The sequence below is a fragment of the Chrysoperla carnea genome, chromosome 5 (genome assembly GCF_905475395.1).
Source record: "Chrysoperla carnea chromosome 5, inChrCarn1.1, whole genome shotgun sequence".
Lineage (NCBI taxonomy): Eukaryota > Metazoa > Arthropoda > Insecta > Neuroptera > Chrysopidae > Chrysoperla > Chrysoperla carnea.
Genome location: NC_058341.1, coordinates 9226054 through 9240330, shown reverse-complemented (window position 1 = coordinate 9240330; position 14277 = coordinate 9226054). Strand labels below are relative to the sequence as shown.

The window sequence follows — 14277 nt, the reverse complement described above, 5'->3', positions numbered from 1 at the left end:
TCAAAAACTTCCAAAATATGTCGTTTTTTGAGATTCCTCCATAAGAGCCAATGTATTTTATATCGATTTTTAATGACTTTTTTTTTTTAAATTTGCACGGATACCTAAGCTGAAATTTTAACCACATATTCTTTGAGTAAAAGACTACCTACAACTTCCTTAAAGTGACTAAGCTATTATTACGTGACGTTGTAACTGTAATATTACTTTTGCTAACAAAGATACTATATAGCAGGCATGGGCAAACGTGGCTTAAAAGTCCCTCATACTTCTGTATCTAAAATACGAATAAGACAGTGACAACCTAACCAGTGACAACCAAAAATACGAGTAAGACAGAGAGACAACATTTTTTTCTACCTATCTCATTACTAGTAGAGGAACTGAGATAGGTAGAAGAGTCGTATATCCGTCTCGCTTCCACCTCTATGAGCACTACGGACATGGATAAAGAGACACACAATAAAGTTTATGGTACACTATAAAGTTATAACAATGGGGACTTCGACTTAAAATAACTCGCCCATGCCTGATATATAGTATATGTATCTGATACTATATGTATCTGTCTCTATACCAGGCATGAGCGAGTTATTTTAAGTCAAAGTCCCCATTGTTATAGCTTTATTGTGTGTCTCTTTCTCCAAGTCCAAAAAGGTTAAAATAAGAAATTTAGATACCAAAATTTTTAATAAAATCATTGCTAATCACTTTTGAGGTGTTTGCAGTAGAAACCGAGATATTTGCAACAAACAAATCTAATTCATAGCAATATGAAAAACTTTCTCACCGGAAAATTGGAAAAATCCCCCAAAATTACTTTTTTCAGTTCTATAAATGCTAGACAGAAGGTTTTTTTTTTGTGCCGCTGAGCTATTAATCAGATTTGTTTATTGCAAATATCTTGGTTTCTATTGCAAATACGTCAAAAGTGATTAGAAATGAAAAAAATTTCGATATCTACATTTTTTATTTTAAACTTTTTTCCATAGCTTCGTATGTTTTCGAGATTTTTCCAAAAAGAGTGATTTTGACGGTAGTTTTTAATGTTTTTTTAACCCCTTAATAGAATTCAATATTTTTTAACTATGTTTCCTTTAAATTTATGTAAAAACTATATTCAAAAATACATGCTTTCATTTTGATGATAGTTTAAACTTCATCATGTGTTGGTTGTATGTGACTTCATAGTCGTCATAATTTGTGTGTGACTTCATAGTTGTCTTAATTTGTAATATAGAAGAATATCAAAATTGATGATAAAAAATATTAAATGCAAGGTGTGTAATATGTATGTAAGTATGTATGTATTTGTGAACCACCATACTGTCACTATGGTTACACAGTTTATTGACAATACAACAACACTACTATAGTAGTAGCAAGCACCAAGCAAGCTCTTTTACTTCTCTACACACAGAGCTTTATATAATAATAAAATATGATGGCGCAATAAATTCACCCCTCATAAAACTTAAAATAACACATACAATGTTATGTGAACAGCAAAAGCAACAAGAATTGTTCAAAACAATATTTTATAATGCCTATCTATTCTGTTTTATATAGGTAATCGTAAAATGAGAGTTCTGTTTTTGATTCGATTTTTATCTATCATAAAATATATTGTAAATTTGTCGTTAAGGAGTTCCAAAAATAATTCTATGGCCCCAATCATTTTCTAGATGTTAAATAAATCGTTTGATATAAAAATTACTTACATAAGATAAATTTAATATTGAAAATATGGAAAAGACTGTCAAAGATAGTAACCCTCAAGAGGTTGAAAGAAAATTCATTTTGGTTGCTAAATGAAAAGATTTTTTATAAGACACATTAGAATTGTGATATAAAGGAAAGTATTTCCTATTGATGATTCTGATCATAAAATATCACGTATTCGATTGGAAATGAATAAGACAATTTTGAGAATAAGTAAATCAATATTCCAAATCAATTTCCAATAAAATGTGAAACAGATTTTCAGAAGGTATCAGTTTCACAAACCTCAAATTGAAAATTCAATGAATTGAAGACGTAAAGTCTTAAAATTTGTAGATATTGCATAATCCACATGAATGGCATTTGTGCAATTTCATCAATCTGGTTTTTGGTCTCCAATTTACAATAAAATTGTTTGTTCTAGCCTTATTTGATCCTAACGAAAACAATCGTGGAATAAAAAATCGATCTGATGTATTGTGCTCGAGATATTCTAGCTTTAATGGTATCGATTTGAAAAACCAGAGAGCTAACGTATATTTTCCTTAGTTACACAGGTTGGCCCATTTTAATCTATAATGGCTAATTGCTCGTTCTGTAGTTAACCAATCAAAAAATAATTTAAACAAAAGTTGCTGAGTTTGATGGGTGACATCATGTTCTGAAACATTTTTTATTTGAATAATTTTTTCAAAAATCGTTAGCTTTCAGAGGAAATATCACTTAAAAATATGTCATTATTCTATTTATTCGAAAGAAAATGCCCTTACTTTAGAAAAATTTTTTAGACAATAGTTATCAAGGACAATAAAGCTCATTCGTCTGTATTAATAAATTTAAGCCCAAGTAAATCTAGATCATTTGAAGATAAAGGTTAAATTGAAACTGGAATTTCAGGTCAAAGTCATGGACACATAAAAATGCCCTCTATTGCCTTTGACAACTTTTGACTAGAGCATTTTTCTGTTGCTAGCGTGTTTTCTTTCGATTAAATTCAATAATGGCATATTTTGTAATAAATTGTTTTAAATAAAAAGTGTTAGTTTTTTTATGACGATTTAAATTTAAAATGTTATTATATCTCTTACCTTTTTGGATCTCAATTGGCTACTAAAGAAACTTGGAGAACTAGGTCCAATCTCATGTCAGCATATGATGTACCCCATCAAACTTTTGTTTGAGTTGTTTTTTATTGGTTAATTACAAATGGAACTATTAGCCATAATAGAGTAAGATGATCCGACCAGTACAAAGGTTTCATATCCAAATAAAGGAGAATTCAAATTGAAAGTAATAACGAACCCATATTAAGACGAATATTAAGACGACGGTATATTAAACTCCAGACAAGTCAATTGTGCACCAATTAATGCCTGAGAAAGCTACAAAGTGATTATATTCACATTTTATTGCCAAAATAATTTTCGATTAGACAGACAAATTACAACATACCCAAATTCAAGAGATACGCTTTTAAAACCAATTGGTATAAAAGAAATTCAGAATGGTATTTTATAATTTTAAATCTTATTATCAAATTGGCGATTTAAACTTGCACAGAAAGAACACTTGTTGCTCTGATACATTAATCTGTATAAGAATCCATTAAAAGAACTAATAAATAATAATTCTTCAACTTGTTCTTATGAATTTAAAATTCTTCTAAAATTGTTGACGACCTTGTGTGTGTTCTGCTAGTGTTTTGTGTTTAAAGATACCTTTCCACACATACTACTACACATATACTATGAGGAAGTAAAATAAACCGCAATATTAATAATATGCTAGTGCTAGTAGTTTTATAACTGTAATTTATTATTTAAAAAATGTAGATAAAAAAAATTGTAATTTAGTTCAAAGAGTTGAGTTTTTATTTGAGAGATGTGACTGAATGATTTGTAAAGAAATGTTTATAATAAGCATTAACGTCAGACGTCAATAAATTATTGTGCGATCAAAAGAGAATGTTTTCTGAAAAGTTTTTCTTTACGCTTGATTAGGTTTGAGTCCGTGTTTATTTTGTAAGCTGGTATAAAGCACGAAAAATGGGCCGAGACTATTATCTGGATACATTTCTTTCGATAATCTTGTTTTCTACGAAAAATAATGATTTAAAATTATGCTCTATAATCTGAGCAACTTTTATGATAATATGAAAGTGAGATCGATTTCCAAAAGGGACCGAGATTTTGATATACATAGACTCTTGCTTGAGGATATGCCTCGACATTAAACATTTAAAAATCCCGACGCCTAACAAACAGCTTTGTTTCCGTTTTTCTATCTTGACGCTATTTTCTATCTTGTATTGAGAGTAAATAGTTTCAAGATACAATTTGCGTAACAAAACAAAAAATGTTTGAATAGTTATTTTTGAAGTAAACGTGATTAATGTTTTTTTGCCTGCATATCAGAGATTGTTAAGCTATTCTAGAATGTGAAAAAACTTACCGTAGGAAATCTTTTTGAAACGATATGAAAGTTGCCCGGTATGAAGAGTCAAGTCTAGTGATCGATTGATCTCGTTACGTGTTTGGTGCGCAACCCATCGTGCGAACCTTGCACTTCTTAGTAATGCGTGTGTACAACTTGTATACTTGTGTTCTGCAGTCGACAAAGTATCTATTGTTTAAAACTGACAATAATCTGACGGACATAGAACACAGTGTAGTTGGTACCCACCGATAAGAATGATTGCATGGCTACTCAGCCAACGTTCGTCGTATGACTTCGTGTTTTTTCGAGTTACCATATATAAATTATACGTTTAACAGGCAAAGCATCTATTTTCTCAAACTGACAATAACCTGACGGACTCAATACACTATAAAACACTTAATGAGTAAACTCCACTCGTGCGGAGGACACAATTTTTATTTTTCATTAAAATTGAGTACAAAATTAAAAAATAATAACCCATAATGTTCGAACCGTTTTATAACAAGTGTAGACAAGACCTGATGATCTAAAACACAGCCTGTAAAATTCATCGACTTTCAACCAGTAGTTTAACCACATTTTGTTGCATTTATTGAAACAATTTTTTTCTCTTCTCTATAAAATTGTTTTTTAATGATGAGTTTTATTTATTAATGATGACTGGCTAGTGTTTTGTTGATTCATTTATTTAATTTTTTTGTAAAATTTCAAACACGATTAAGTCAGTATTATCTAATATTTATTTTAACACTCATGTGTTTTTAAATCCGAGAACTCAAAAATAAATTTCCTAGTGCAATCTTTTACGGATATATGATGAGTAAATGTTTTTCCTATTCAAAGTTTTTGCAAAGTTGTGATAAATAAGTTTGATAATAAAAAAAATTTCCAACTGATGATGAAAACTTAATGTGATTTGCATGAGGAAATTATTTTCTTTTCATTCCTAGAAATGATTTCATTTTTTTAGATTATTCTGACAGAATTTTTACAGTCACGTAAAAGTGGAAAAATTCACCACGTTATTATATCTTTTGATAAAAATCTAAGGCTGAAACTTAATTAAAGACAAGCAATCTATATGATTTCAGCGTAGATACTACCAGTTTCTTTTCTTACTCTATGATACAGAAATATCCTTTGAACTGTCTGCAAATATGAGTAAACAGCATAGCATCAACCTAATTTCTGGCATATTTCGAAAACTACACGTCCTTCCTTCCACGAAATGGAAAATATCATGAATATGCAAAGCAATTATTGGCCATCACTTAAAACTATAAATTTCCTTTTATGCTCATTTTTCGTTCGTTTCTGGCCATCCTGTTTATAGTTCAAGGTTTAAAAATATATTTATTATATTTGATTAATTATCGTAACACAATTTTATATTTATTATCAATATGCAAATTTGTGTACAAAAATAATAATTCAAAACGGAAATACATATAATTTTTTTTAGACCGCCCCTTGTTTGTTTGTATGTGATTAGATAATTTTCCATTAAAATAAAAATTTCCATAAATAACTATTAAAAAACGTGATTAAAATTAAATCAACATAATAAAAAATTTGTATGTTTACCATAATATGGAACTAGACAGATTTTAACGAATCTCCTATTGAAAAGACAATGAGCTATTGGTTTTGGGTCAATGATGAAATTTTACTAAAAATTCTTTAAATTTCTATCGGTTAAATCAGTAAAATCTGAACATATGTAAGTGGGTTCAGAAGAGTGCGGAGACGAAGAATCTAAGGTTGTTCCATAATAAACGCAAGAAATCATTTTGATAAAAAAGGTTTTTAATCAAAAGTTGGAAATTTTATTGATTCAAAGATAGTTTCGAATTATCTAGAAAATTTTGCGTAAATGTGAATGAATTTCGTTAGTACCTACAGCTTTCAATTTCTTTCCAAGAGACATCCTAAAAGAAAGCTTTCTTTCCTTTCTTCCTAGAATAGTTACGGAATTATTGACATCAGAATTGAAATCCTCATTTTTTTAAAAATGTTTCTGAATAGTGAAAGCCCATATTTTTTTCGTTTAGCCCTCCATTTTTACACCCGTAAGCCAACTTTTTATCGTACATTTAACTTAAAATTCAAATTTTGCAATAATTTTGGCTTACAAATTTGTCTACGATTTGTTTTTTCATTGATTATGATTTTTAATTTTTGGATTTCTCAACCAATGACGATAATATTTTAAGTTATTCTTAACATGAAATGCGCTTGGTTTACGCAGCTCTTACGTGTCGAATTATTTGTACATAATAATTCAAAATAAAAATAAAATTCAACTCTTATCTGGAGCTCCGGAAACCTTATAAATAGTTTCTCTTATACGTATAGTAATGAGTTATGTCAAATACAGTATAATTACGTGGTTTTTAACCGTGGGTAGTTTATGGCGCCATTAATTAAGTTACATCAACTTTTTTTTCATAATAAAATAAAAAATGATTGAATTAACCTTGTTCTTGAAATTATTTGAATTGGTTTTTAATTAGAAAAATTATTGAGTGTGTTTCTTAAGAGAAAATTTATGATATAATACTTCATAGAAATAATAGAAATTGCAAAGAATTGCAAAACAATGGAAAGATTAAATTCGAGCTTTGTACACACATATATCAAATGCTATGAAAATTTAAAACAGCAAAGCTATGGAAACTGTGGCAAGTAATAGTTTGGAAATACAATCCTAGGTTGGTAAATTCATGAAGTAAAATATGCTCCAGTAATTTTGTATTTTTTCATGTTTTACCACGTCTGACAGTTCGTTAGGGTTGAATTAAACTATTTTAATTAATAGTCGGCTAAGAATATTTCGAATTATTACTTTTTATTAACCTTCAGAAGTAAAAGAAATCCTTGAAGGTAAAATGTATTATTTATTTAAATACATACTACAGAGAGATTCGGATGAAATGTGAATTGTATTTAAGAAAACGGTAGAATCGAATGAAAATTGAATTTGGGTAAATAATAATGGGGCTAGACATATACAAGTCGATAACAGAGACCACTCACATTATTATTTTTAATCTTTATTTATTTAAACTACATGCAATTTATTCGCTTATATTAGCCCTTGTACAAAAATGTGGAATCCATGATAGTATATTTATGAAATTTGCTGGAGAAACGTTAAATTTGATAGAATATTTGAAAAATATGGCCCAAATTATGTGGGTTTACATGTTTGGTTTATCAAGATTGGATTAAATTTGACAGTAATAGAGCAAAATTAAAATTTTTGGATTTCGATGACGTCATAGAGTTAAAAAATCAATTTTTTTGCTATTTGGGCAAATTTTATCCAATTTCAATGAAATTTTTTTTAAAACCTACTAATTTAGGGTCATATTTTTCATGTTAGTTATTCGCTAATATTGGCTCTTGTACAAAATGTGGAATCCATGATAGCGTATTTATGAAATCTATTAAAGATACATTAAAATAGATGAAAGATTTGAAAAATATGGCCCAAATTAAGTGGAATTACATGTTTGGTTGTTAAAAATTGGATAAAATTTGGATGTGATAGAGCAAAATCAAATTTTTTGGTTTTTGATGACGTCATAGAGTTTAAAAAATCAATTTTTTTCATATTTTGGCCAAATTTTATCCAATTTGAATGAATTTTTTTTTGAAACTTACTAATTTAAGGTCATATTTTTCATTTTTCATAATAGTTATTCGGTAATATTAGCCTTTGTACAAAATGTGGAACCCATGATAGTGTATTTATGAAATTTGTTAAAGATACGTTAAATTTGATGAAAGATTTGAAAAATATGACCCAAAATTAGTGGGATCACATGTTTGGTTTGTAAAAATTGGATAAAATTTTAGTGTAATAGAGCAAAATTAAAATTTTTGGATTTCGATGACTTCATAGAGTTTAAAAAATCAATTTTTTTGATAAATTGGTCAAATTTTATCCAATTTGAATGAATTTTTTTTTGAAACCTACTAATTTAGGGTCATATTTTTCATTTTTCATGTTGGTTATTCCCTAATAATTAACCTTGTACAAAATGTGAAATACATGATGGTGTATTTATGAAATTTATTGAAGATACATTAAATTAGATGAAAGATTTGAAAAATATGATCCAAATTAAGTGGGATTACATGTTTGGTTTGTAAAAATTGGATAAAATTTGGATGTGATAATGCAAAATTAAATTTTTCAAGCAGCCAGACTTTTCTGTTGATTTTTCACCAATGTAACTGATACACTCTGTACGTTCAACACTTATACTTTAGAACGTGTCAAACATGTATAATAAACTTCAGTTCAATATCAAATTATAAATCGATCTCTACAAGAACATAAAACCCTACAATTATATAATTATTTATGATTATTGAACCATAACAATAATATTTCAATAACAAGTTTTTTTTTTGTTCTTTTTACAGAATGGGACACCACTTTGGGAAGATTTAGTAACAAAGGCCACAAAATTACATACATGCTTACGGTAAGTGAAAAGGAAATAGTTAATTTTACAATCTGACTAAATTGTTTCTATACCTTAAATTATTATATTTTTTTCTTTAAACCATTTTTCCACGATTTGATTTATATTACATGGTATAGTAAGGATGTTGTAACAAAATAATGTTTTATTACTTGAAAATCTAATTTATTTTTCTAAGTTGATTTTCTACAATTTCATTTTGTTTCCTGTTTACATCGTGCCAAACGAAAGTTTTTTTTTTTTTTTTTTATTGTAGTAATTGACATAAATTTTGTTAGTTATGAAAGTGTTGACGTGCGCTAAATTGTTTATTACATTTAAAATTTAAAGGATATTACATTTTCATAAATTTTTTCTGCATTTAAAAATACAGTTGTTGTATTTGCTCTGTTTTAAATGCTGTTCCCTGATACTTTCGAGTAAATATTAAAAGTCTTAAGAGCTAATAAAAATTTAAATCATTTCTGGCATATCTGAGCCTCCCAGTGGTAGCTTTTGCCGTGGTATTCCGCTTATAACAGTGCTCGAGGTGACTACAGAATGTAACAATATTAGAATATACTTATCACATTTAGCAATCCGGTAACTTATGAAGCTTAGAAACTGGTAGGCCCGGCAATGACATTTTTAGAGAGTTTTTGATGGTTTTTTCATTTTTAAACCCCGTAATTTATGAAGCTTTCAAACTGATACCGGACAATGGCTGAATTCGATATTCTAAATTCTATTTACAAAAGGTTTTAGAGTATTTTCTTTTTGTAGGTGGGCTAATCCATGGAAAAAGCTAGTATAGCATACAGAATAATAAATTGATTATCTATACAAGGTGATCCAGGTTGTAACAGCAGATTTTGCTTTTTCTTTTCCAATTTTTATAAGCAGTTTTTTTTTTTTCCAATATGCACTAAATTTGGGCCATATTTTTCAAATTTATGATCAAAATTAACCTAGCTCTATTGGATTTGAAGAATGTGGAGGTCTGGTCCCGGAATTAAGCACATAAGTGATAACTAGCGAAAAACTGACATCACAGCTGAAAAGAATGACCCAAAATTAGTGGGTTTCAAAAAAAATTCCAATAAGATCGGGTCAAATTTGCCTGTGTTATTAAAAAAATCGAATTTTTGAACTTGATGACGTCATCAAAATTCAAAATATTTAATTTTGCTCTATTACATCCAAATTTTATCCAATTTTGATAAACCAAGTATGTAATTCTACTAAATTTGGGCCATACTTTTTAAATTTATGATCAAAATTAACCTAGCTCTATTGGATTTCAAGAATGTGGAGTTCTGGTCCCGGAATTAAGCACATAAGTGAAAACTAGCGAAAAACTGACATCCCAGCTGAGAAGAATGACCCAAAATTAGTGGGTTTCAAAAAAAATTCCAATAAGATGGGGTCAAATTTGCCTGTGTTATTAAAAAAATCGAATTTTTGAACTTGATGACGTCATCAAAATTCAAAATATTTAATTTTGCTCTTTTACATCGAAATTTTATCCAATCTTGATAAACCAAGTATGTAATCTTACTAAATTTAGGCCATATTTTTCAAATTTATGATCAAAAATAACCTAGCTCTATTAGATTTCAAGAATGTGGAGGTCTGGTCCCGGAATTAAGCACGTAAGTGATAACTAGCGAAAAACTGACATCACAGCTGAAAAGAATGACCCAAACTTCAACAACTTCTATCTGGAAAAGGACCTTTTCCCGTCTATAAGAGTATTTTTTTTAACGTTATCTACCCATTTGATAAAATTTTGTTATTATAACTTGGACCACTCTATACATATTCTTTTAGAAATCCCTGAACTGTTATCAATAACTTATCAAAGTTAAAACATGGCACGATGAGATGTCTCAAAAAAAAAAACGAGTTTCCTTTTGATTTTTTTTTACATCAACATAAAAGGAATAATAAAACCTATAATAAAATGAAAGTTTATAAATAAAATTCTTAAAAGTTTCTACCAAATAAAAAAAGAGTATAATATATAAATTATTTACCAAAAAATCACGTATTACCAGAGCGTCATAGTCGAGTCAGAGTATTAGAAATGAAAAGACTCGACACATCGGATCGTATGTACATTTTTTTAAATAGAATATTAAGTATATATGACTGACTGTGTTGTGTTATTAAAATGTATAATACTTTAATGAAAACACGTATTTCATACTTAAAAATCATGTTGTATTATTTGTAATAATAAAAGATATTAAAGATAGGATTGTAAATTTAGTCACATGAAATTCAGTCTATCACGTAGACATTGTATATGTTTCTAAGTAAAACGGTAAATAGTTTTTCTAAGTATTGACTGTAAACGGAATATAATTACATACGAATTAAAAAAAGGTTTTTTTTTTGGGAATAAGAAATTCTAAGTACGCTTTGTCACGGCTTATAACCGCGAGCGGATCGAATGTCTCTAGGCGATATACCTGAAAAAAGTGATTATCTCACAAAGATTCACCACTTCTTGAATTATTTCCAGTTGTTTAAGATAGCAGTAGAAGAAATTTAAAGTCATCAAATGTGTCAATTTTTAGGCAATTTCTTAATTCTTCTCATTCTGAAAGTCTGCACAGTAATCTAGTTAGGTCTACTGTCAAGTCCACGTGCTCACAGGCAGTGCCTTGTAATATGCGCTTCTATATTGTATATTAAGCCATTGAATCTCTCTTTTGTTTTATTTAATAGTTAAATGTCTAACATTTCACGTCCCCAGAAAGTCAAGGCCCGCATCAAGCTCAGAACTTATACAACTTCTTTATCTTTACAACTTTTGTACGAAACTTTTTTCTAAAACCATTATTTTCCGAGGTTGGCTGCTGTTCAGGAACATTTGTAACACCCGGTATAAGAGCAAGATCAAAGAACAAACCTAAGTGTGTAATGCAAAGACACCCAAGTTATCCCATTAGTCCTGTTTTTGTTCACTGTCCGTTTGTTTGTGTTCACTTGCAGTCTTTCCGAACTTGGTTTTTCTGTCACCATTTTAATGGGAGTTTTTACCTGCCCTAGAACTAAATTTTTCTTATTTCACTGTGCCTGAGTGTAAAAAATGAAAATTGGGAAATTAAACACGATTTTCGAAAAATAAGGGGACCCAGGGCTCAGGGCAGGTAGAGTATCAATACCTATAGCATTTCCGAATTTCAAAGCGATAATAGAGTATAATTATGTCTCTCCTTCCTCAAGTCGCCATAACCTCTTACCTGCCTTGGGATTATAGTTTTCTTATTCCACTGTACCTGGGTGTGAAAATTGAAAATTGGTAAAATTAACCGGATTTTCGAATAACCATTTTCCACCAATAAATATTTAAGAAGAGAAGTTTCACGCCAATCAAATAATGTTAAAAATATGTACATAACAGCCTTAAGAAACGCTTTCTTACACCGTTTTAAACCAAGGTTAAAAATTGAAAGTAAAAACTTCGATAGAAATAATTCTATATATACAAGAATTATATTTGAACATCCGTTTTCACGTAATACGATCACAACAAAAGGGATTTCTTTTTAGTTTGTTTTTTATTTGTGGTGTAATAATCTTTTTTCATGGTCTGTTTGATTTAACATCAATATACCTTTACAGATATTTCACATCAATGGTGGTAGTATATTCTATATACAACAATAACTTTAGAATATTAAAAAAATAATTACTAGTTTAATTTTTTTTTTAAATACTAAATTACCAAACTTTTTTTTTAATCAACTATTATTACATGCGGTCTTATGTAATTAATAATTTTTACTCTAATTAAATTGCACTTGTTGTTATGAATTTATAATTATTTGATGAGTTTAATAAAAAAATATTGTGTCTGGTTACATGCTAAAGATACATTAAGAAAATGATATATTCCTGGCAGATATTTGAGAGAATATCAACATGTGCTGAAAAAAATAAAGGGTGATTACAGAAAAATCAACGATTATCCACTATTTGTCTGAAAAAAATCATGGAAAATTGTACATGGATGTAGATTTTTAAGAAAATCGGAAAGATAAAAAGTTCATATATAAAAATCGATGAGAAATTTTACGTTTAATAACTTTCGACGTATCTATTTTTTCTCTTAAATGCATGGTTTTCTAATAAATTGCAAAACATTAGAGTAAAACTCTAATTAGTCATTTTTCCCTCATGGACCCCCGTAAGTGAGACTGCTACTTATCTATTCCTCTATAAGCGACAGTCGAGCTTTATTTATTTCTATTATTTAGGAGATATATTTTTACTACATTCGTACTTGCTGTGATTTGTTATTGCTGCGTACCTCTATAAGAGAGAAACGCTACCCATGTACCTGCATTAGCGAGAAACTCGTGTTAGTGAGACTCTATAAGCGAGAATGAGATTGTGCTCCCTTGAACTCTTGTTTATCCAGGTTTGACTGTAGTAATGTTTTTACAGTGAGTGTAGTTGAACGGGAAAATATAAGAGAAACAGACAAATATCTCTAATGTGGGTGGTACTTTCTCGGGTTGACATATTCCAGCTTAAACCTCTTCCTTAAAGGAGCTTTTTTTCATTACAAGAATTACGAGATTGGGTAATTTTATCTCTTGATGTTTGAGTTAATTTTCATGTAATCCACCTTTTTGCGTGAAAATTAAAATATTTATACTCTACCTTGTGACCGGACATAATGTTAATAAAAAAATTGCAATAAAAATTCATAATTTTTTTTTTCATATTTTATAATTGAAAGGAAGGATATTTGTAGAAATAGAATTAGAATATATGTGTTTTATGATGATATCTATATATCTGTAATTATAATATCATCAACACTTCTTGTACTATAATATGATGGTGATGTATGGTTGAATACATAAAAAACTTTCTAATTCTATATCTACCTACATAAATGAGTTTATGCTAATTTTTTTATGTTATAATATTATAAGTTTTTGCTACTTTATGTAGAAGCAAATTGGAGTGTAAAAAACTCACACGTTCTCTATACACAAATTTAATAAAGTTTTGGATTTTGTATCTAACACGGTAAGAAATGCATGGCGTTTACTACAATGATGGTATGGTATAGAGATAGATGCATATAGTATCATAATGTTAGCATAAGTAAAATAATAGTATTGTATAGGCCCGCCCACCAGAAGTATTGTGGGTATCGTCAATCAGTAAAGGCGTCAGGGCCATACTGGTTGTAAAAATTTCTTATCGTGTATATTTTAGATACTCTAAAATTAGACCTTTTGAGTTGCGACTGATATATCAGCAATATTGCTGTACAGTTTCATTAAAAACCATTCTCTAGTTTTAGCGTGAAAGCGTAACAAACAAACAAATAAACAAACATGCTTACTTTCACATTAATAATATATAGCGGTAATTGAATACAATGTAAGAATGTAAAAAGTTTTTTTGTATAAAATTTTCTGTCAAATCGTCTTTTTTGAAAATTTGTTATGTAAAATCTCGGAAGTTCTAAATTATATTTTTCATATGAATAACAAATTTTTTATTATAAAAGAAAATTTTCCGGAAAACTTTTCTATAATAATATGAATGAAGAACGAAAAGAAGCTATTTTTTTTTTTTGTTATATGTTCATATAACATCGAATCGGAAG

The 14277-nt window shown here is 28.9% G+C and overlaps 1 protein-coding gene across 5 annotated transcripts in view; it reads left to right on the top strand.

The window, feature by feature from the left end:
- Positions 1-14277, top strand: part of LOC123300967 (protein MTSS 1) — a 141835-nt gene that overhangs the window by 40952 nt on the left and 86606 nt on the right. For all 5 annotated transcript variants that reach the window (XM_044883661.1, XM_044883659.1, XM_044883660.1 and 2 more), the window contains exon 2: positions 8596-8657. In XM_044883661.1, coding sequence (XP_044739596.1) covers positions 8596-8657 — 62 coding nt within the window. The remainder of the gene's footprint in view (positions 1-8595; positions 8658-14277) is intronic.